The sequence below is a fragment of the Lissotriton vulgaris genome, chromosome 3_1, assembly GCF_964263255.1.
Source record: "Lissotriton vulgaris chromosome 3_1, aLisVul1.2, whole genome shotgun sequence".
Taxonomy (NCBI): domain Eukaryota; kingdom Metazoa; phylum Chordata; class Amphibia; order Caudata; family Salamandridae; genus Lissotriton; species Lissotriton vulgaris.
The window spans coordinates 470715135-470738705 of record NC_141689.1 but is presented as its reverse complement, the minus strand read 5'-3'; the positions used below and the strand labels follow the sequence as shown (position 1 = coordinate 470738705).

General features: G+C 44.1%; 1 protein-coding gene across 1 annotated transcript in view; it reads left to right on the top strand.

Annotated features, from left to right (window-relative positions):
• ADAMTS6 (ADAM metallopeptidase with thrombospondin type 1 motif 6) overlaps positions 1-23571 on the top strand; it is a 1724075-nt gene that overhangs the window by 1032898 nt on the left and 667606 nt on the right. Inside the window, exon 10 of the mRNA XM_086963486.1 lies at positions 13177-13323. Coding sequence (XP_086819612.1) covers positions 13177-13323 — 147 coding nt within the window. The remainder of the gene's footprint in view (positions 1-13176; positions 13324-23571) is intronic.

The window sequence follows — 23571 nt, the reverse complement described above, 5'->3', positions numbered from 1 at the left end:
AAGTAGCAGAGAGTCATGCTGGAATGTGGCTCTGTTCGTGTGAGGCCAGAGATGACTTTTCAGAAAATCGCACTTGAACGGTTATGCCAATATAGGGAATAAATGGATTTATAGCCGAATAGGGGCATAAGGTCACAGTATCGATCAGGAACCTAGATAAGCACGCAACAGTATTGTCTGTATGAACAGTGGTTTAAAACCTAAGTTCTCACTGCTAGACAAGTCAAGGATGCTAGAGAAAGAACTAACAAATACGAAGGACCACTGATGAGTGGCAAGTTAGGCTTAGTGCAGGAGTCCTTCGTCTGTCTTTGCTACCAGACTGCACATGACATCTATGCCTATGTCCTGATTGTGTGACGTCAGCAGCTGACCTGTGCTTCCATTTTTGCCTGAGTCTGTTCCATAGGCCATAGATTGAGGGCAGGTAAAAGTGCTGCTGTCGCCTCCAGTCACCTGGAAACAAAGGCTGCTCTCTGTCTGTGCAGAGTCCTTATACATGTCCTAATGGGGGCTCCAGGTGGTCTGTATCTCTGCACTACAAAGCGTACCACTGCAGGTAAAAACTGTTTTTTTAAAGACAGCAATCTGCATTCCCAACATTATCTCGGCGTTGCTATGCTTCATGAAAAAGTTATTCCGAAGGTCAAATAGTTTAAATGTTTTGGTGCACGCCCCGTGTCCATTTCTTCGCAGTGGGGCGGGTGTAGACTCGAGAGTAGCATCTTACGTGCCCCAAATCACTTCAGTGCCCGCTGCAGAGCGAGTTTTACCCACTAAGTAATTTCTTTATATCACAATACCGACAGCACAGTACCAATGCGACCCGTACAGCCGCCTCAAAGCACTATCGCAAAAACAATGCAAAACAAACCTCTCATGACAGCGCCTAAGGGTTTACAATATTGCTTCGTAGGATAATTTTGGAAGGCACGTTTATGCCGAAGTCGGCTCAGAGTAACTTCTCCGGATAGCGAGGGGAAAAAAAACACAATGGCCACAGTGTTAACTGATGCAAATTCGTATGCATTGTACTGACTGGGTATCTTTAAGGGCTGTGATAAATACATCTTTAAAACGGAGGCAAAACTATTTGTTTCCAGGGCGTCAGCCATGTAAGTGAAGACAAGTTCATGGCTGTCAGGCTGTACTGACTGGGTATCTTTAAGGGCTGTGATAAATACATCTTTAAAACGGAGGCAAAACTATTTGTTTCCAGGGCGTCAGCCATGTAAGTGAAGACAAGTTCATGGCTGTCAGGCATGTAGTCACCTAGTGGGGCGAAGGAGTGTTAGATCTCATTACACGTGGGGGGTAAGACGATGTCAAAGCCGGGGTGACTTTGCTTTTGGCTACATCTCTCATTTGTAATGCTCCGTGAAGACACCAATGGTACCAAAAACGCAGAATTGCCATCCGGATTTGCACACTTGGCAGACAAACAACATTACTGATAATTACCGCCCCCCAACCCGGTGCCCGGAGCCCCAACCCCCACAGTAACATACAAAAGGCAGGCCTAAGCAACATTACGAAAATCCCCCCATAGAAACCCGTCCTGCAAAAGGGAGAACATAGGACACCTTAGAGCCCAATACTGTCCCCTAGTAAATACACAAGCTAACGCTCCACCCCACACACCCGCCCCCCCAATAGAGAAAATGCGTCACAATGAGACTGTAAACTAAAGCAGATCCAGGATCAAAGAACGGAAACTGCGTGACCCCTATAACCGCCCCGCAAGCTAATCCTAAGAGAAAAACCTACCACACCCGAACAAACAATAAATCCAACACCAGAATTAAACTCCTTCGGCAGACTAAGCAACGTAGAAAACGAATAATTCTTGTACCCCATCCCCAAGTCACTCACAGCGGTCAAAGCAGCAGGCCTCCAAGCCGGAAGGAAACCCCGGGCGGGAAGCAAGCAGGAAAAGGGGGGGGGGGGGGGGGGTCACAGAAAGAAATGGAATCCCTCGGCAAACAAAGGAAAAGACAAAATATAAATAACTCTGGTACACAGCCCCCAAGCAACACAACACCGCTCCAGACAGCGAGGCACAAGGCCCGAAGAAACCCACGGGCGGGGATCGAGCAGGAAGGGGGTGGGGGGGGGGGGGAAGGTCACTCACCTCCAGACCTGGGCAGCAAGGAACAAAAGAGGAGACCCGTCCCGAGCAGCAAGGGAGGTGCCGGCAATGCCGGACCAGATTCGGGGGCGTTCCCGGCTTTTGGCTGACGTCGCGTGACGTAGCCAAAAGCCCAAAAATCTCGGGAACGCCCCCGAATCTGGTCCGGCATTGACGGACAGGCCCCTCTTCCAATGGCTAGCCTCCATTTATGAGGCTAGCCAATGAAAGACGGAGGCCGTTCCTTTCTCCCGTATACATCTCAATAGGATTTCGCCTGCGCGAAAAAGATGCGCAGAAGCGCATCTTTTCGCCAGGCAAAACCTAAAAAGGAGGAAGAGGAACAGTTTACAGTGATATGATATGAGGATATAAACAACGATAACAAAAATGTTGCTCCCTTTTTTTATTTACCCGAATTTTACAAGAATAAAGATATAAAATACGTAAAACATTTAAAAAACAAAAAAATCACATTGGTCTACAATAGATACCCGAAATCCCAATGAAAGAGATAGGTTATTAGCACCAACTGGTTATTTTTGTTGTTGTTTTCACTTTTACCACTAAAACCCCATGATGAATCAGCAAAAGAGATTTTCAGACTATCACAGTAGAGGCACACCGTGAACTTGAGAGACAGGAAGTCTTTTACTTTCACTCCCCAATGCTCGCTTGACTGAAGCATCGAAATCGGGGTCAGCAGGATAGTGTCCAGTTGCATGGCTAACTTGAATTGCCAAAAGGATAGTAGCATACCTAAGTCTTCCCAGTGAGGCAAACGAAGAACAGGTGAAAGAGACGCAGTGCAGAGTGGTGACAACCTCGGTGCAGCGCTGGAGTCTTTCGCAAAGACGGAGGACAGGAGCAGTGGAGCGTGAGCGAGCCTGACCTCGAGGTGAGTGGTGCACGACAGAAGCTCGCGTGTCGGATCTGTGTTCGGGCGGAAGAAATGGCCAGAGGTTTGTCAAAAATATATATTGGTACTATGTTTCACTGACAACAAGCGCGTGAGATGGTACAAACATTTGTTAAGTACAGAGGCATGAAACACAGATGACAAACGCACTCGTAGTGAATCTTTCACTAGCTCTGTGTTATTCAATACCGATTAGGCTCTTGATACATGCTGAACGCATGAGGCAGCTCTCTTATTCCTTTTCTTTTGAGGCTGTCAATGTTGATCAGAGCACATGGGAGCTTTTCAATTTGTACATTACATTAGTGTGTTGACGTACTGTATTCCCGTTGATAGTATGTGACGTCAGTTAATATCCTTACTTGGATAGCTCCTGTGTTGCGGAGAGTTGAGGTGTTTTCCATGCAGTGTTCTTTCAACTCATCAACTAGAGATTGAGAAGATATGATATCCAACACCAAAGGATGAGAGAAAAGTGTCTTTATTTTGGTTATTTCGGACCCCTCACCCTGCTTCCCAACTAAAGCCTCACACCAACTCCCCTCTTTTCAAAACATGCATGGAGCTCTGAAAGAGCAGATTCTAACATTATGGAATGCTCTCAGACTGGGGGTTCTTTACATCTCCCCATATTGCACAGTCTTGCACGATCTCTAGCTTCCCACTTATGTTCTTTTGTTTGAAACATTTTATTGAGCATAGTACATTAAGCTTCAAACATGCTGCATACAACAGTATAATCCTATTATTTTGGTTCACTCCCATTTCACCTTCTCCATCAACATTTCCCTCCCCTCTTCCAGCCTAGACAATATGTTCCATACCAATGCACCTACATAGCACACATTATGGCCTTCCTAAGAAGCAAAATGAGCTACTACAATATATTCTCGTCATCTCCTCTGTTAACTCCGGCTAAGAACACTCAAACATCTACATCACCATAAAGAAGAATGGGCAAAGAAACCCTAACTTTTTCTTCGCTGTGTAATCTAAGATGACATCTAGTTGAAATTCCCCATTTGTGCGATCATTGTATACATTATATAATCCATAGCTATCATATACAACACATTGGTATACCACATTGTATCTTTTGGTTTTGTTTCTTCCCTTAAACGCTCGCCATCTCTAATCTGGTCAGTTGATTACATTAGACACTATGCCACTATGCCATGTTAGGAGTGCATTGGAATCTTCATTTTACTCCCTCAGAAGTATTATAAATTGGTCATCTGGAATTGTAAGCCTTGATCTCATCAGCGCGAGTCCCCCAATCTGACGACAATATGTCTTCCATTTCAGGCAGCCATACAAAATTTGTTACAAGTCGCTTGTTTCTTCACAACTTCTAAAACACTTATTTATTATTCTGGTGTTTGTCTTCTTTATCTTTAACATAGTGTAGTACCACATATTCAGCAGTTTAAGGTCCACCTCCCTTTGTTTGACATGAGTATAAAAGACAAATATGCCCTTGTGTAAGGTCTCTCGTTCTTGATCAAAGACCTCCTGTTTTAGGTCTTGCTCCCATCCCTGCTTTTGACCTAGTGCCCAAGCAACTTCTGTAGACATTAACTCAGAATAGATCAATGAAAAAAGGGGCTTGCTACCTGTGAAATTGCAAATTAATTTCTGAAACTTAGTAAACTCCTTTGTGGCGTTTGCTCTTTTGTCTGAAGATAGCTCCAGTGTTTTAGCTTACATTAGTTCCCCCACTCCACTCTTTAACTCTAAAGACGTGTTTGCACAGTTCAAGCATTTAATCTGATCATTTTTGTACACATACTTTTCTAGTCTATGTTTTCCTTCTCTCAGCTCCATCCTTTGTTCGTGTTGGATACATTATCAGCGTTGAAAAGCTATTACTTAGCTGTTCCAGCATTTGATAAAAATATTTGTCAATGGGTAAGTATAATAAGATTTAGGTCTATGGTGCCTTGGCAGCCCTAATGTGCTCCACATAGGTTGGCTCGCTACAGCCAGTTCTGTAAACATCCAGTGTTTGTCAGTTTCACTAGATATCCAGTCCTGCAGCTGGAGGACATGCCAAATATCCTTTTTTTCTAGGCGATGTAAGTATTTTTTACTCACTCTGGCTTTATTCCATTCGCAAATTAGTTGACAGATCTGGCACTGTACACTCAGGAGATCTTGATATCATACCGCAACCAGTAGAGCTTGTAAGAGGTATAATCATTTTGGTAGTATTATTATCGTCATCGCTTTTATTTTACCCAATTACAATATGTATTGGCCTCTCTATTTAGTTATCTCAGATCTGATCCCCTAAAATGGCTTTGATTTGCTTGCGCTGTATCGAGTAAATATATTCTTGCTCATGTCAATCCCCAGTTGACACCGTGAACCCTCTCCTGTAGTTTCACCAATTTCCCTTATTTTATTACTTCCTCTGGGAAGGTATTCAAATCAGCATCTTAGAATTTGTGATATTTATTCAGAGCTCCAAAACTTTTGAATGATTCTAGCATTCTTGCCCCGCCTAAGGCGGTGACTCCTTGGTAGCTCAGTAACAACATAGTGTTATCAGCAAAAATACTGATGTTATATTTCTCTCTTTCAACCGAAATACCGTTTCCGCTACCACTGGAAATAAAGTTAGTGACAGAGGACACTCCTGTTTAGAGTCTCTTACGAGTAGTATTGTCTTAGTCTGCCATCTCCTAGTCCCTTTCGCCTATATCATCACATTATTCGCTAGAACTCACTTGCAGATTATCTTGCCAGTACCTGCTTTAATCAGGGCTTTTTTAAAAAGTCAACATTCTATACTATGAAAAACTTTTTCCATGTTGTAGGAGGCCAATAATGCCGATGCCACAGGTTCACCTCGTCAGTATTATGCAATACTTTTCTTATGTTACTGCATGCTTCTCTGTTATGGACAAATCCCACATCGCCTATTTATTTTTTAAAGGGTCCTGCTGTTGTTTCTATGAATAAATGACCAAATAAATATATAAATAAACAAATACATCTATTAAGTATGCAACGGCTTGCTTGAAACAAGAGACCTGGACCTATGTGAATATTTTTGAGCCCATATTAATTTGAGTAGTTGGTTTGAAAAGTGAGCATAATTCTTTGTCAATACCCATCCTTGGGATAATTGGCATTATGTCTTCTGACAAAAGACCCAATTTATCTTCCCTGTGAGCAGGAAGTAGGTGTCAAACTTTTTAAAGTATATCAATAAAGTTCTTTCAATTTCTTAGAAAACTAAACCATAAAATCAGCCACTCCTGCCCCCCTGCATAGGTTAATGGATCTGATGAGCATTTAGAATTTCTCTTGGTCATTTGGTTTTTTAAAGTCCTCCCTCAAATGATGAATTAACTCAGGGAGAGAAGTTGTATGCAGGTAACATATGCTCCCTCTTATTTATAAATGAATATTATGAAATTCTTGGCATAGCTTGAACTTCTTCCCTCAGACTATTCCTGACTTCTCTCTTTGTCTTGCGGCATTGTAATACCTATTCTTTAACTCCAAAGAGTTATGTTCTGCCCAATTAGTTGGCAGCTTGGCCATATGGGCTTCAACTGCTTTCAGCTTTGTATGCAATGGATTGGATCATGTTTCATTGTGCCTTTCTTCAAAGTCAATCAGTTTATTTCATGCTTTTTTGCATCAGATTACATAACATTTCTTTGCTCTGATGCTATACATAGGACTCTGCCCCTGACCACTGTCTTCATGTTGAAATTTAGGTAGATGGATTTTTTAATGTTAGACTCAAGAGTTGCAAGATTCACTATTACTTTGAAATTACATTTCATGTCCCCAAGATCTGACCATAGTTTATCGATTCTTTAGCATATTATCATGTGTTGTGTCATCCTACTACTAGAAATCTGCATTGAGCAATTATGGATGATGATTTTTTTGTGCTCCATATAAATAATGCAATATTTTAAAATGGTTGATGTGTTCTTTGGTGTCTGTTTTGGAAGAACTATGGGGTTCATTAGGATGGCGGCACGGTAACGGGACCGGCCGCCTGCCATGCGGCAGTCCTGCCACCCTAATTATGATGCGACCGCCACCGCGGCGGTCGCATCTGGCAATTCAACATTGCAGCAGGTGCTACTGGCTGCAGCACCCGCCACAATGTGAAATGGCCATGTTGTGCACTTCCCTGCACAATGTGGAAGGCACCGCGCGGGACCTGCCACTTTGTGCAGGGAAATTACCCCCCCCCCGTGCAGAGCTCACCCCCCCCCCCCCCTACCTCCCCGGGGGCCTGCAACAGGCCCCCAAAGCCAGTCTCCGCCTCTAAAAGACAGGCGGAGAGGCCCATTGTGATCACGACAGCGGTGCCTGCACGGCACCGCTGCAATGATTGCCTGGTTCCGGGTTCCGCAAGGGAGGCGGAAAAGGACCGCCTTGCGGAACCGTGGCAGTCGGTCTGTCCGACCGCCACCGAACAATAGTGATTCCCACCGCCATCATAATATGGCGGTGGTTAGTTAACCTTTTGATGGCGGGCAGATCACGATCCGCCTGCCATCTTAATCAGCCCGATGGTTCTTATTTTATTTTTACCTATAGAAAATCATAAAGAATACACATATATATTAAGAACTAGGATATATCTATAGCATTATCAAATGATCCAAGGTTTTTTTAAAAATCGCTGAAGTTGAGTGACTAAATTAAACAGCATTCCACCAGAAGGGGCCCAGAAGACATACAAGTTGAATTCTAAGAGACCATGAATGATGGTATCAGAAGTACTGGGTAACCAAGAGTATGATTATGTGGAGTAGGAAGGCAATGAATATGGAGGATGGCACCAGTAACTTTTTTTCATCACCTAATTTTGTTTTTATATTTTTCTATATACGACCCAATCTTGTGATATGTGCATCCTTATGCATCCAAAGGTGACTTGAAACTAGGGGTGGGCGGAATTTGCAGAATTTGACTCTATGGAATTTCTCAGTTACAAAAAGACCCCACAAGATTCCACTGAGTTCCGTCAATGGGTGGAAAATATGCAGCCCATGCTGCAATTTAGCACTGATAGCACGAGCAGCGCTCAAAATCAGCACGAATGGCACAATGCGTTGCGCAGTACCCCAACCATTTGAGTTGATTTTGCTGCTGCTCAAATAGAGAGTCTACTCGAGCAGCAGCAAATCTACTTGGACGGCAGCACTCTGATCGCGAACACCTGCATTAGAATACCATGTTTGGGGATGGCAAATCTTGGTCACACTCGCCAGCTCATGTTTTCTGGTGCCTCGCAGGAGATAAATTACGAGATCCTGTGATTGCCGGAATTTGGCCAGATCTCTGCGATAAAGAATAACACTGAGTGACCAAAATTGCACCAAATTTACAAGGAGAACTAAACATTCTGCCCACCCCTTCTCGAGATGGGGAAACAAAGCTGTACGTTGCTGAACAGGAGAAGTCACAGGCATCGTATAGGTCACGATCCACCTACAAGTAATGGGCCTGGACTTGGTCCCAATCTTGGGGCAGTTCCTGCAACTGTTAAATGTCATCCTCAAAAGCTACCAGTAAGTCTAGGTCGTACCCCAAATGCTAACATAAAATGTGAAGCGCTACTGAACTCCTTCTGAATCCAAGGAAATGCACGAGGGTGTCAAGAAGCAAGTCGCACTCCATTGAGGTAGCCCGTCACAGAGCCAAATCCTCATCTGATCTTGACATGCCCTATTTTCCCTTAGCCATTCTCAAACCTGCATCAGATGGAAGCCTTCAAAGAAGGCATACTGCAGATATTCAGTGCTCCTTATAGTGCGCCTTAAGGGGTCCAGTCGATTTACTGTTTGCAAGTATTCCCCCCTGCACCATCTTCCCTCTTTGGATCTGCTATCACTTCCGTACTGATTTTGGTACAGACTTCCACACAGGCCCCATGATCCATGCCAGATCCCTGCTGCTGGTGCCTACTCTACAAGTGCCAGAAGATGGCCCAATGCCAACACCTGTCTCAGATCCTGAACTTTGAGATCTGGACCGATGTTGTGCTACGAAATTACAAATGCACAACCGGTGCAATGCTGTGCCTCTACTGCGTCACCTCTGTGAAGAGAGGCTCCATTAGCTTCTTTTTTCTTTGCTCTGATCCTGTGCCAGAGCAGGGTGCAAGATGTTGATGATGATAATGGTGATGGGGTGGCTTGTTCCTCCCTTATCACAAGGATGATGCCCATATATCTTGATGTACTCGGGCAGTAAGATCTTGCCCGCAGATACGGCAGATCTGAGGAGCTCTTTAGCCTTAATATACATGATGGACGAAATGTGGCCAAATAAGTTATCCGTGCTGGTCTGGATACCACAAATTGACTTGGCAAGTTGATTGGTTCCCGTGTGATTCTTCATCAGAATGCCTGAATGAGGTTCACTGGGTTCTTCATGGATATGCATGCTTCGCTGATTGACATGTGCTTTGTTGGGTCTTGCCTCTTTAGTGATGAAGCAAACTCTGATTTGGAATGCTTTAAACGTCGTAGGGTTACAGAGTGTTTCTTGGGGCTGCTACCTTGACAAAGCAACATCTGACCACTGTTCTCTGGGGGTGGCAACCCAGTCCTTTAGGGACCTTGACAACCCAGTACTTTTGGGGCCATGGGCACTGATTGGTCAGACAATGTGCATGCCAGCAGGAGAACCAGTCTTCAAACTACTCCTCCCTTCCTAAACCGGCCAACAAACTTCTTTAGTTTGTTCTGAGCAGCTTATGTCCAGCCAGTGGGAAACAGGATGTAATATGACCTCCCGGGTTTGAGATGCATCATGTCCTACAGATGGGTCTTGCAAAATATTCAAACAGCTATGCCCTACCCTTTCTTTCTTCCTCACCCAATATCCTTACCTCAGGTGAATGGATTTCAGAGGAGTACCTCTCCATCCTTCTACAGGATATGCACCTCTTGCTTTCCAGAGGTGCAATAGAGAAAGTACCAGACTCTGAGAAAGGCAAGGTTCCTTTCTCAGAGTCGATGCACAGGATCGATGGCAAGACTCCCAGCTTGCCATCGATCCTGTGAAAGTAGCCTAACATTTGTTTGGCTAGTCTCTGCTCCAAAACAATGAAATTAAATTAAATGAAAATAAGATTTATAAAGTGCTCCAATACCCATTGGTGTCTAGGCGCTAATCTCAGAGAAAGCTAGCCTGCTGAACAAAGGAGATAGAGGGTAAGCTATTGGGTGAACAGCCAAGTCTTAGGACTTTTCTGAAAGCTAACAGATCTGTTTTTGTTTTCAGTTCGAGGGGGAGAGAGTTTCAGAGTATGGTTGTGCCAATGACAAGATTTTTTACATTTGGGAACTATAAGATTATAGGTAGAGGCAGATCGAAGTGGTCTGGGTGGATTATACCATTGAGAGCTTTGCCTGAAATAGTCTCCCGATGGGGTGGGGAGAGGGGGGGTGGATGTGGTGGATGAAGTGGGGGGAAAAGTGAAAAAAAGATGAGAGGAACTGACATGAAGAAATACATGTTCATGGTGGACTCTCTCAGGAGGTTCATTGGGGGTAAGTCATCATTACATGTTAATTGCTGGACATGGTCAAAGAGGATGTCCCTGGCTGTAGAAATCCGATATTTGCGAAAATGTCGAACATCTTCATATTGCAGGGCCTCCCCCTCAGCACGTCCCCATTTCTGCAGCACTGTACTCCAAGCAGTGATCAGTGGTGCCTGTGCCCTGCTGCAAAGTTAGAGTTCTCATGGCTAGCAGGAGGGCCAAGTGTCACTGAACCTTATGTTGTTACCTGCGCTTGAAGATGGAAGGGTGCAGGCCTTCCATTATTCGAGACCGGTGAACTCTGTGATCTCTGCCAACATATCGTAAACTGAGCTCCAATAGGAGAAAAGGGCGGGGCAAGACCACAACATATGCTGTAGATCAGCTGACGCAGAGTGACAGCATGGGCAGCATAGATGCACAGTAGGGAAGTAGCGATAGAGTTGCTCAGGTGTCAAATGGCCCAGTGTCGGCTGGAGAACTGAATATTTTTGAATCCGGCATTTCTTGACAGCCGTTGGGGAAATTCCAGTGCCTGTTCCCATTCTTCATTGTGTAGTACCTTTCCGAGATCATCATCCCACCTGCCTCGTAAGACGAAAAGCGGAGTATCAGTGTGATCCTGTATGGCCTTACCGACCCCCGTTTTCAGCTGGCACCCAGCCCCCATGTGTAGGCAAGACTGTATGACAGGGTGTGTTTGAGGTTCCTCATCACACATGGGTCAAAGGTTCTGGCAAGTGCGGTACAGTTGGTAGAGGAGAAATTGCCCCTGCGGAATGGCGTGGTCCAAGAGAAGTTGGTCAAAAGTGAGAAGGTGACGTGCAGCAAAGAGGTCGCTGACTGTGGTTAGAGACTGCTCATGTCAGGTCTACAGGTCCACAGGTCAGCGGTGGACTAGGTGCCATGGAAGAAGCATGGGAAATCCTGCAGGGAAGCGCTGAAGTATACATTGGTATGTAATGTGTAATATGAGAGACTCTAGACAGGCACCTGTGAGCGATAGCTTGGCCCACGTTAATTATGCCGAAGGACATTTTGCCACTACAGTTGTAGGTGGTGAAAGACCTGTGTAGAGGGTATGGGCACCCCCCATAAAGAAAAAAACCCAGCAATCACCGTGGGGCAAACACCGGCATCCAGAATGTGCTGTTCGTTCCACCGTGAAATGTCTGCAAATCAGTGAACTACAAGCTCTTTCAGTGCAACTTCCCTACACCACTCTTTTCCCACAAAGTTGGTACTGATAATTCAGGTAACCTTCTAACCTAAAGCCATGTTGGACAATCAGTCTCTCTGCCATTGTTCTTTGCTCCCCTTCCACCTTGAAAGAGGAGCAGAGGCTTAATTGGTTGGACCCCAAAAAGATTTTTTACATAGATAGTGCTATGGACCATCAAGGGAATATTCAGCTATTTGTGGGGTTCTCCAGTGCAAAAAATGGGGAAGGCTGCGCAGAAGAGAACTTTGTTGATAGTCCTCTGCATTAAGATCTGTTGCACAATGGCCAAGAAGCAGCTCTCAGAAGGTCTGCAACCCCTCTCTACGATAGCTAAGGCTGCTACTACTACATTGATAAAAAAAATGCCTGTCATTGATGTCTGCCAGGCTGTGATGTGGGCTTCGGTGCGTCCGTTCACAAAGCACTGCTACCTTTACAGGCAAGCCTAGTCGGAATGACTCTTTGCTTGCTCAGTTCTGCAATACTTCTTGGTCTGAGTCCACTCCACAGAACCTCCATCTTGGGGAGGTATTGCTTTGGTATCTAATCTAAGGTGAGGAATCTGCAATTAGAAGTATCCATCAGAAGAACAAGTTACTTACATTCGGGAGCACTGTTGAATAGTCTAACTTCAGATTCATGACTGCCCTTCTGCCTCTCCATTCTGAGGATTCGCCTCTTTTTAACATTCAGCACACTTTAACCACCAGTTGTCCATGCTCCACTTCTGATGGCAGCGAAAGAGAAAAGATATGAAACTGACGTCAGCACTCAGGGGTGGTATACTTATATGTGTCTGTGCTCCATCACTTCTGGGGCAGTATGGAGTCAACGTGAAGCTGCACAGTGCCACCTAGCAGCATGCAGGAACACTGTCATGAAAAATCTTCTGATTCCAGTCTAGCCTGGGAAATATTCTACGGTGAGGAATCCGTGGTCAGATAAGAGTATCTACCAGAAAGATCATTGCCTAGGGTAAGTAACTTGTTCTTTTGGTAGCTAAAAGAACTAAAGCAAAAGTTGTTGGTTCTGGGTCATATCATTTTCCTCCATTCAGGAGGAAGCTTGAATTAGAATGCTTGCTTTCAGATTTCAGTCAAAAATGTTACCAACAGTAGTTGTTGATCTTAAATGCTAGAGGAAAAGCAGGTTCCATTGCACATATTCAGGATAGACACATTTACTTAAAATCAAGCTAAATTTAAATGATTTACAGTGTATTTGGTTATCCTAAAATTTTGACTTTGATCCAGTCTTTCTGCACCTATGGGGAGCAACCCTGCCCCATTTTCTACGTCCCCATATTCTGTACTAAATGCGCCCGATAGCCCGTGATATATTTTGATCTGTTTTGTTTGTTTTCTTGTGGTTGACAGTTTCGGAATGAACCATGATGGAATTGGAAACTCCTGTGGGACCAAAGGCCAAGAAGCTGCGAAGTTAATGGCGGCTCACATTACCGCAAACACCAACCCTTTCTCCTGGTCGGCCTGCAGCCGGGACTACATTACCAGCTTCCTAGAGTAAGTGTTGCTGCAGGAACCTGACCCGCTCCATAGTTTAGCACTCCGCGGCCTAAGTAGTCACTGGAGATGTGGGGTGCTTCTAGAATATCAGGCCCCAGTTCCCGTAGAGGCCTGGCGCATTCCTTCGGAATTCCAAGCCAGAAGCAATTAGTTCTTTAAGTGGTGTGATGGTGACACGGTGCGTTCCGTGGATTTGGCGCGCAGCGCAGAAACTCTAGTGAACCTCTGCTGAATGCATTTCCCCTTCAGGGGAGGCGGAGGTCACCAACTAAAGAAGACGCCACTCGATTCGTTGTTCACATGCTATTGTTATGTTATTCTTTTTTTTTTTACTGAGGTTGAAAATGCAAAGTATCTAATGCTTTTTCGAAAGCTAGTTAAAAGTAAACTCTGGAGAAAGTATAAAATATATGGCCATTAGCACAAAGACCTAAAGGATGTCAGAAAGGGGCAGTGTAGATTGAACCTATTCATCGTTTTGGGTCAGTTGTTCGTATAATATTTCTGCCAGGAATGCCACTGTTAGGCAATGTAGATTGAAACAGCGTCACTTGTTTTGGTGGGGAAACCACGGGAAGCTGTCAGTAGTGGCCACAGCTTGAATGGAAAAACTTTCCGTTGCCGGTCCAAATCCTTTGTATAAATGATTTTGAAAGTATTTATGTAACCATGCTTAATGTACTGTGCGAAGTTAACTACAGCCAACCGGTAATGCAATAAAGGCATTTTAGGTGTAATTATTTGATAAATGCCACCACCTGTAAAATACGACCCTTGACAGAAGGCAAGCATACAATCATGCCTATATATTTACTGATGCCTACAGTACCACCTATGGCAAATGCATTATTTGGAGAAATCTTTGAGGTAGAAGGCTCTCTGTGGCAGGAACAGTTGGTAGCTGCAACAAGTTTACTTGAAATAGAAAGCCCAAAACTTGCACAACCTGGACATCCCGGCAATAGCCTGGAAAAAGACAGTGAATACACAGGTCAAGAGAATTTTCTATGTAATGGATCTGGAAAGTCTACACACCTAACCCAACTTTTTAACACTGGACGAAGCGCTTCTTACATCCTGGGAAAACCTCAGCCTTATTTTGGCACACTCACCGCCAGATCCACTAAGCTGGAATTCAGGGAACCGCCCTCGACTGGCTCCACTCCTTCCTCGCCGGCAGAACCCAAAAAAATCAGACTTCCACCCTTTCTCTCTGAACCCACGGAAATCAGCTGCGGAGTACACCAAGATTCGCCGCTGAGCCCCACGCAATTCAATATTTACATGGCCCCCTTCGACTCCATGGTCAGATAACACGGACTCAGCATAGTATCCAAACGACAACACCCAGCTCATCCTCTCCCTCACCAAAGCCCTCATCACCACCAGACTCCACTTCCAGGAAGGAATGAAAACATTGCATCCTGGATGAGCAACAGCTGCCTGAAGCTCAACTCGGAGAAGACAGAAATTCTCGTCCTGGGGCCCTCACCCTCTGCATGGGACAACTCCTGGTGGCTCACCACCCTCAGCAGCCCCCCACCCCCACGGACCATGCCTGAAACCTCAGCATTCTACTTGACTCCTCCCTATCCATGACCTCACATGTCAAAGACATCTCCTCCACCTGCTTCAACACCCTCCTCATCCTCCGAAAGACCTTCAAATTGATCCTCCCCTGAAGAACCGGGTTTTAGAACCCAGCGGCGCCAGGGGCACGCCCAATGTCTTTGGGTTCACCTGTCTTAGAATACAGAGACACGGGATACTTCTCGGTGACGTCAAAGATCAAATTTATTGGCTGCAACCAGGAATAGAAGTCTACGAAGTACGACACAAGTAGGTTCGCTAGAGACTGCTCAATTTTCGCAGAGCGAGACATCGTCTTTTATGCTAAAAATCACATTCCTGACAAAACACCCATTATTTACGAACTGTCCAATCAGAGGTAACATTGCAAAAGGTATCGCATGACGACAAACCCACTTTTCAGTTGTCCAGCCCACCATCAATTACACGGGAAAGCCCAACATTCTTGCTCGGACAGGCCGGACAAACCCATAATAAAAGACCACAACCCAAACCATAAACAGGCCATAAAAGAAGGAACAGAAACAGACGTGAAGCAAGATAGAGGGGTGTGTGCGTGTACAATAAACTCAACAATGTCCTGCTCTTTGATCTCTATCTCGACCAGCTGCCGGACAAGGAACTGGCTTAGCAAGATTAGCTTCAGGCAACGGGGTCAGTTCGCTCAGGTCATCTAGAAGTCAACTAAAGGTGTACGTGTACCAAAGACTCGTTCGGCCGTAGTCATCGGCCTATGTAAGGGCAACCACAAAATGGCTGCCATACGCAAAATGGAACCAGAGGGTTCAGAACAAAATCCCTAAATACGTAGTGAATCCATCGATCGAACATGACGAAAACACTCGTACATACCGCACTCGCCATTTACGGTTCGCTACCATCAAATTCGTAACGATACCATAACCTTTATGAAACGGCTTCAGAATTCACGGAACCTCACCCCGAATCAAGAAAGACTGTCACCCATGCACTCATAACCTGCAGACTTGGCTATGGAAACGCCCTCTACGCCGGGAGCAACAATTCTCTGCTCCGCAAACTGCAGACCATACAAAACACCACATCCAGACTCATTCTCAGCATCCCTCTACACAAACACATCACCCAGCACCTGCGTAACCTCCACTGGCTCCCCGTCGAGAAAAGAGTAACCTTCAATATACTCACCTACGCCTACAAATGCCTCCACAACACCGGTACCCTTTATCTCAACAACAGAATTTCCTTCCACGTACCCAAGAGGAACCTCCAATCAACCAACCTCACCGAACTCCCGCGCATCGGACGGGTGGAAGGACCTTCTCCTACATCGCGACCAAGACTTGGAACGAGCTGCCAATCAACATCAAGTGAGTCCCCAACCTGCACCTCTACAGGAAGACCCTCAAGACCTGGCTCTTTGACTGACCGGAGCTGCTCCCCCCACCCCCCCAACGCCTTGAGTCCCTCACGGGTGAGTAGCACACTTATAATCTCCCTGATTGATTAATTGATGGAACTCTTGCACCAAAATTCACCAAAATAAGCTAACTATAACTTGCGCCCCCGCAATGCACTGCTGATGACATCACATATTACGAAAGTTGTGTATGCAGATGAACTGCAGGTACATCCCCTGTAGAGGCACACCAAGGGCGATCAAATAATATGCTTCACTGTTCCTTTAAAGTTGTTATTTATTTTTCATAACTTTCTTTTAGTTTTCAGCAAGTTATCACTGATATTAGCAACATATCAGGGTGCAGCGTCTATTGGTAAACATTAGCATATGAACTCTTTCTCCAATGCATTTCGGGCGGAGATGCCCTTGGTCACGGAGAGCTGAGGAGGAAGGTGAAAAGACCGGGTGTCAATGAGCGGTACTACCATCATGTGTGGGGGAATTACTTGTGCTAAACGTGTGGGAAATGGGTCATAGCGTATTATATAGTGCTCGGCGCTAACGTGAGGGTTTAGGGTGTGCACAGGAATTTTACCGGTAGTGAATGTTAAAGTAAAAATAACGGTTAACGATGAGTATGTACACAGGGACTTACTTCATGGTGACGCGTAGCGCGCGGAAATGCTCTCTGCCGGCTTGCAAGTACGCTGCTACGAGTGCTCGTGTCAAGGGTTGATAAAGTGTGTTAATGGAAAGTGACAAAGGACTACCGCGTCGGGTAACTCATGTGCAGGTTAATGATTAGTGCAAGAAAACGTCGTGGCCATCTTGAAATGGATAAAAGTACCAAGAAATTAGTAAAGGGTGCGTGCACTTATAGTACGGAGGAGACTAAAGGGGGTGTAGGAGTACGGTAAAACAGTATTACAATGAATGACATGAATTTCACAGGTAACAACTAAATTCAATGCGGTCATTAAGCCCATGGGGCTTCAGTGTCTGTAGTAGATAAATCCATTCAAGTTCTCTTTGTAACAGTAATTTGTTGTTATCAGTTCCTTCATTCTTGGAAATGATTTCCAAGACTATGAACTTTAATTGGGCGATGTTGTGGCGTGCATCAACAAAGTGCATAGCAACATTAGACTTCTCCAGTTTCAACCTTATGTTGGACTTGTGCTCATTGAGGCGAGTTTTTATTTTACGTTCGGTTTTGCCGATATATAGCTTGCCACAAGGACACTTCAGTGCATAAATCAAGTTCGAGGAGTCACAAGTGGCATCAACTTGTAGCTTGATGTTATTGCCTTTCATGGGGTGTTGTATACTATTGCCTCGTATAACATTGTTGCAATGGTTGCAGTTTAAACAAGGTTGGGTTCCACGGTAATGTTTAGGTGTATCAGTAGGTCTAGCTAGGATCTCTTTGATGTTTCTACTCCTAGTGTGAGCAAATATCGGTGGTTTATCAAAAATGCCCCGAAAATCAGGTTCATTCTGTAATATGGGCCAGTGTTTCCATATAATCCTTTTATATGCCAAGCTTGCTGTGGAGTACTTTGATACTAGCACCATGCGTTGTTCTGTGGTTTTGGGAGTCTTTGCTAGGCTGTCTGTCCTAGAGATGTTAGCTACACGTGTTTGAGCTTGTTTGAGAATGTTGTCAGGGTAACCCCGGTCATGGAACCTCTTGGACATTTCCTCGATGCGTGTTTCAACTACTGTGTCATCAGATACAATGTGCTTGACGCGCAGCATTTGGGAGAACGGGAGATGTTTCTTCAGCGATCCTTGGTGGAAGCTGGCAAAGTAAAGTGAGTTATTGCGGTCAGTGTTTTTCCTATGTAGGTCTGTGACCAGCCCTCCAGGTGTGATTTTGATATTGACATCCAGGAATGCTATGTCCGTTTCACTGATTTGCCATGTTAGGTTGATGCGGGAGTCTTTACTGTTAACTTCAGTAAGTAGTTGGTGTAAGGATTCTTTAGTGTCAGACCATAATATGAACAGGTCATCAATGTACCGCACGTACAATTTAGAGTGATTTTGGAAACTTGAGTTGGTGTATAGGTGATGTCTTTCAAAATTTTCCATGTACACATTAGCGTATGACGGGGCTGCGCAGTTTCCCATCGCCATTCCGGAGAGTTGTAGGAACCATTGGTCATCCATTTTGAAGTAACTGTGGTACAAAATGAATATCATCAATTCCATAAGGAATGTTTGCATCTGTGGATTAATGTCGCTGTTGAGCAGGATCTGTTCTATAGCTTCGATTCCCCCTTGATGGGGTATCGAAGTGTATAATGAACTCACATCGGCAGTACAGAGCACCAGGTGCTCGTTGGTCAATATTTGGATCCCAGATAGTTTCAAAAGGAACTCCGTGGTGTCTTTGATGTAACTCGCTGTTTGAGTAACCAGAGGTTGTAGGTACTTATCAATGAATTTACCTGTGTTTTCATGAATCGATCGTTTAGTAGACACTATGGGTCTAAATGGAGGGTCCATCAGGTTTTTATGAATCTTAGGACACATGTGGATGGTAGGGCTTCTCGGATAGTCGGGTAACAAATACTTCTTTGTGCGTTCCTCAATAGTGCCATTTAGGTGTGCTTTGTTGACAAGATCTTTCAACATACTTTGGAATTCATTGGTAGGGTTGTAGTCCAAAGCCATATAGGTTGTAGTGTCTTGGATATGCTCTTGAAGTTTGCGTGTATACATTTCAGTGTTGAGAATCACTAATGCACCGCCTTTATCTGCTTTACTGAGTTTGATTTGTGGGTTGTTGGCCAACGATTTGAGTGTGTCGCGATCCTTATTGGTGAGATTCTGCAGTTTCCTCGGTGTTTTAAAGTTGATCCTTGATAGGTCTTTTCGGACCAGAGTTTCAAAAAGATCGATGCACTTGTGGCTGGTAGGTGCTTGATAAGTACTGGGGGGTCGTAGACCCTTGAGTTCATCATCTTTAGTAGTTGTCGTAATAGGTAATGTGTTGTCAAAAAAATGTCGTAGTCTTAACTTTCTTGTGAACTTGAAGGTACTCACTTCAAGTTCTAAGAGGTTAGTAGATGTGGTCGGAATGAATGAAGTGCCTTTTTCAAGTAAGGTCCTTTGATGACTAGAAATATCTGTATCTGAGATGTTGATTACGAGACTGCTTTCTTTGGTTTTAGGTCCTTTTTGGCAACCGTGCTCCGTGTGGCTGGTGGGCTCTTTTCTTTGTCTTTTGGCCTTGCTCCGCCTGAGTCTTCGAGTTGGTCTGGGCTGACCTCTAAAAAAGGACTGGGTGTAGTTTGGTCATGAGTGGTGGTTGATGTGCTGGCTTGTTCACGGCTCGGTGGATGTCTGGTATTAGATGGTCGTCTGAATGTTCTGTTAGTTGAATCTGTGTCAGATGAAGATGTATCCGTTTGGGTGTTAGGCGGCCCAGGAATAAACTTCATCAAGCTTGTAGTCAAGCGTGTCCCGACGGAACTTCCTAACTTTGCGGTCGTTAATTTCTTTTTGATATTTATCAAGGATGGTTTTTGTATCGTTGAGCATGGATGTTAATTCCTCCGGTGTTAACAAGCTTTTGATTTCATTATCGATTTCTTTCATTTCAACTTCCAGTTCTTTGAGGATGCCAGCTAATTCTTCCACGATCAATAATATTAGATCGAGACTACATTTATTAAGGATACCATTCCATTTCTCCAAGAAGGTTTTAGAGTTCTTGCAAAGAGACGGCTTTAAAGCAATTTGTAGTCCGCGTGGGATTCTGAGTGCCCGGTGATATCGCAATAATGTGCTCGCATGGAGCTTCTGATTGATGTGTCGTTTGGACAAGTAAATTAACTGTTTTACACATTGCTCCTTGTTCCTAGTTGTGGTGGAGGGGCTTATATCTTCCTCAATCAGCGAGTAAATTCATTCTTTCTCTGATTCATCATACGCTAGCGTGTGAGCTCTAGCTTCAGTGCTCTTGCTTATTTCATCGAATTGCATGGTTGAAGCGTGCTACCCTCCGTGGGCGGAAATTCGAAATTGACAAACAGTAGAGGTTGGTGGGTGCACAACTATATAGATTAACGTGTTTGAACCAACAGTTCCAATAGTTCAGGGTGCTCTCGAAGGGTGGTGTTTATCCGTCTAAACACCAACAAGTATCATGAAAGTTGTGTATGCAGATGAACTGCAGGTACATCCCCTGTAGAGGCACACCAAGGGCGATCAAATAATATGCTTCACTGTTCCTTTAAAGTTGTTATTTATTTTTCATAACTTTCTTTTAGTTTTCAGCAAGTTATCACTGATATTAGCAACATATCAGGGTGCAGCGTCTATTGGTAAACATTAGCATATGAACTCTTTCTCCAATGCATTTCGGACGGAGATGCCCTTGGTCACGGAGAGCTGAGGAGGAAGGTGAAAAGACCGGGTGTCAATGAGCGGTACTACCATCATGTGTGGGGGAATTACTTGTGCTAAACGTGTGGGAAATGGGTCATAGCGTATTATATAGTGCTCGGCGCTAACGTGAGGGTTTAGGGTGTGCACAGGAATTTTACCGGTAGTGAATGTTAAAGTAAAAATAACGGTTAACGATGAGTATGTACACAGGGACTTACTTCATGGTGACGCGTAGCGCGCGGAAACGCTCTCTGCACACCCTAAACCCTCATGTTAGCGCCGAGCACTATATAATACGCTATGACCCATTTCCCACACGTTTAGCACAAGTAATTCCCCCACACATGATGGTAGTACCGCTCATTGACACCCGGTCTTTTCACCTTCCTCCTCAGCTCTCCGTGACCAAGGAACAAGCTCAAACACGTGTAGCTAACATCTCTAGGACAGACAGCCTAGCAAAGACTCCCAAAACCACAGAACAACGCATGGTGCTAGTATCAAAGTACTCCACAGCAAGCTTGGCATATAAAAGGATTATATGGAAACACTGGCCCATATTACAGAATGAACCTGATTTTCGGGGCATTTTTGATAAACCACCGATATTTGCTCACACTAGGAGTAGAAACATCAAAGAGATCCTAGCTAGACCTACTGATACACCTAAACATTACTGTGGAACCCAACCTTGTTTAAACTGCAACCATTGCAACAATGTTATACGAGGCAATAGTATACAACACCCCATGAAAGGCAATAACATCAAGCTACAAGTTGATGCCACTTGTGACTCCTCGAACTTGATTTATGCACTGAAGTGTCCTTGTGGCAAGCTATATATTGGCAAAACCGAACGTAAAATAAAAACTCGCCTCAATGAGCACAAGTCCAACATAAGGTTGAAACTGGAGAAGTCTAATGTTGCTATGCACTTTGTTGATGCACGCCACAACATCGCCCAATTAAAGTTCATAGTCTTGGAAATCATTTCCAAGAATGAAGGAAATTCATGTCATTCATTGTATTACTGTTTTACCGTACTCCTACACCCCCTTTAGTCTCCTCGTACTATAAGTGCACGCACTCTTTACTAATTTCTTGGTACTTTTATCCATTTCAAGATGGCCACGACGTTTTCTTGCACTAATCATTAACCTGCACATGAGTTACCCGACGCGGTAGTCCTTTGTCACTTTCCATTAACACACTTTATCAACCCTTGACACGAGCACTCGTAGCAGCGTACTTGCAAGCCGGCAGAGAGCGTTTCCGCGCGCTACGCGTCACCATGAAGTAAGTCCCTGTGTACATACTCATCGTTAACCGTTATTTTTACTTTAACATTCACTACCGGTAAAATTCCTGTGCACACCCTAAACCCTCACGTTAGCGCCGAGCACTATATAATACGCTATGACCCATTTCCCACACGTTTAGCACAAGTAATTCCCCCACACATGATGGTAGTAGCGCTCATTGACACCCGGTCTTTTCACCTTCCTCCTCAGCTCTCCGTGACCAAGGGCATCTCCGCCCGAAATGCATTGGAGAAAGAGTTCATATGCTAATGTTTACCAATAGACGCTGCACCCTGATATGTTGCTAATATCAGTGATAACTTGCTGAAAACTAAAAGAAAGTTATGAAAAATAAATAACAACTTTAAAGGAACAGTGAAGCATATTATTTGATCGCCCTTGGTGTGCCTCTACAGGGGATGTACCTGCAGTTCATCTGCATACACAACTTTCATGATACTTGTTAGTGTTTACACGGATAAACACCACCCTTCGAGAGCACCCTGAACTATTGGAACTGTTGGTTCAAACACGTTAATCTATATAGTTGTGCACCCACCAACCTCTACTGTTTGACATCACATATTACAACACTCATGACATGGTGGTCAGTGACATCACTGATGACATCACTGATGACATCGCTGATGACATCTCATTTGACATCACTGATGACATCATCCACATAATCTCCGATGCATCTACTCTCACCCCAATATAAACTATCATACATCTTAGAGATTGGTTGTACCTCGACACTCTACAATGTAACTTCAGCAATATGCCATTTGGATTTGAGTAGATGGCCAATACTAAGAATCCTGAAACAATGATTGCTTTATCAGTATGAGAATATTATAAATGTATCAAACAGAGAAAAGAACATCAAAGAATCAAGTATTTATCTTATCCAATTTAATTGTGTTAGTACATGTAATGTTCACATTATATACAGGTACTACAAATTAATTGAGCACTGCAAGCCAAATCAAAGGTAGCGGCCAGACTGGAGGTCCTAATCCTAGGGCCTTCCCGGTCGTGGTGGTTGTCAAACAGCCGATGGCAGCCGAAACATGTTTTGTTACATGAATGTAACTTTTTCAAGGCTGTAGACAGAGATAAATGTTCAAATATTGTGCTCATAATATGCTTATTTCTGTTTTATGTACTGCAGAAAATAGTTTTTCACCAATGTCATGTGCAACCAAAGTGTGAGCCGAAAAGGAAGGTGCATGCAGTGATGTTCTCTTGTGATAACCATAAAGAATAAGTGTTAAACAATTCCTTTCTATATTTAAAGATTAGATATGTGAATGATAGTTGCAAGAAAGCCATAATTATCCCAAGAAGTGACATACGTGACGACAAATAGGCCCAAGAAAGTATTGAGAGGAAAAGTTGAGGTTCGTGAAAAAGCAGCAGAATCATAGGGCCGATGTGCAAAAAAACGTTAATTCATGCTAGCAGATTCGGAATTTATATTAAGTGAGAGTAGCAAGCAAAGGACATGATATGTACATTACCCTCTGTATATTGGAAAGCTGGTATAACATTGGGCCATTTGAGCATTTTTCT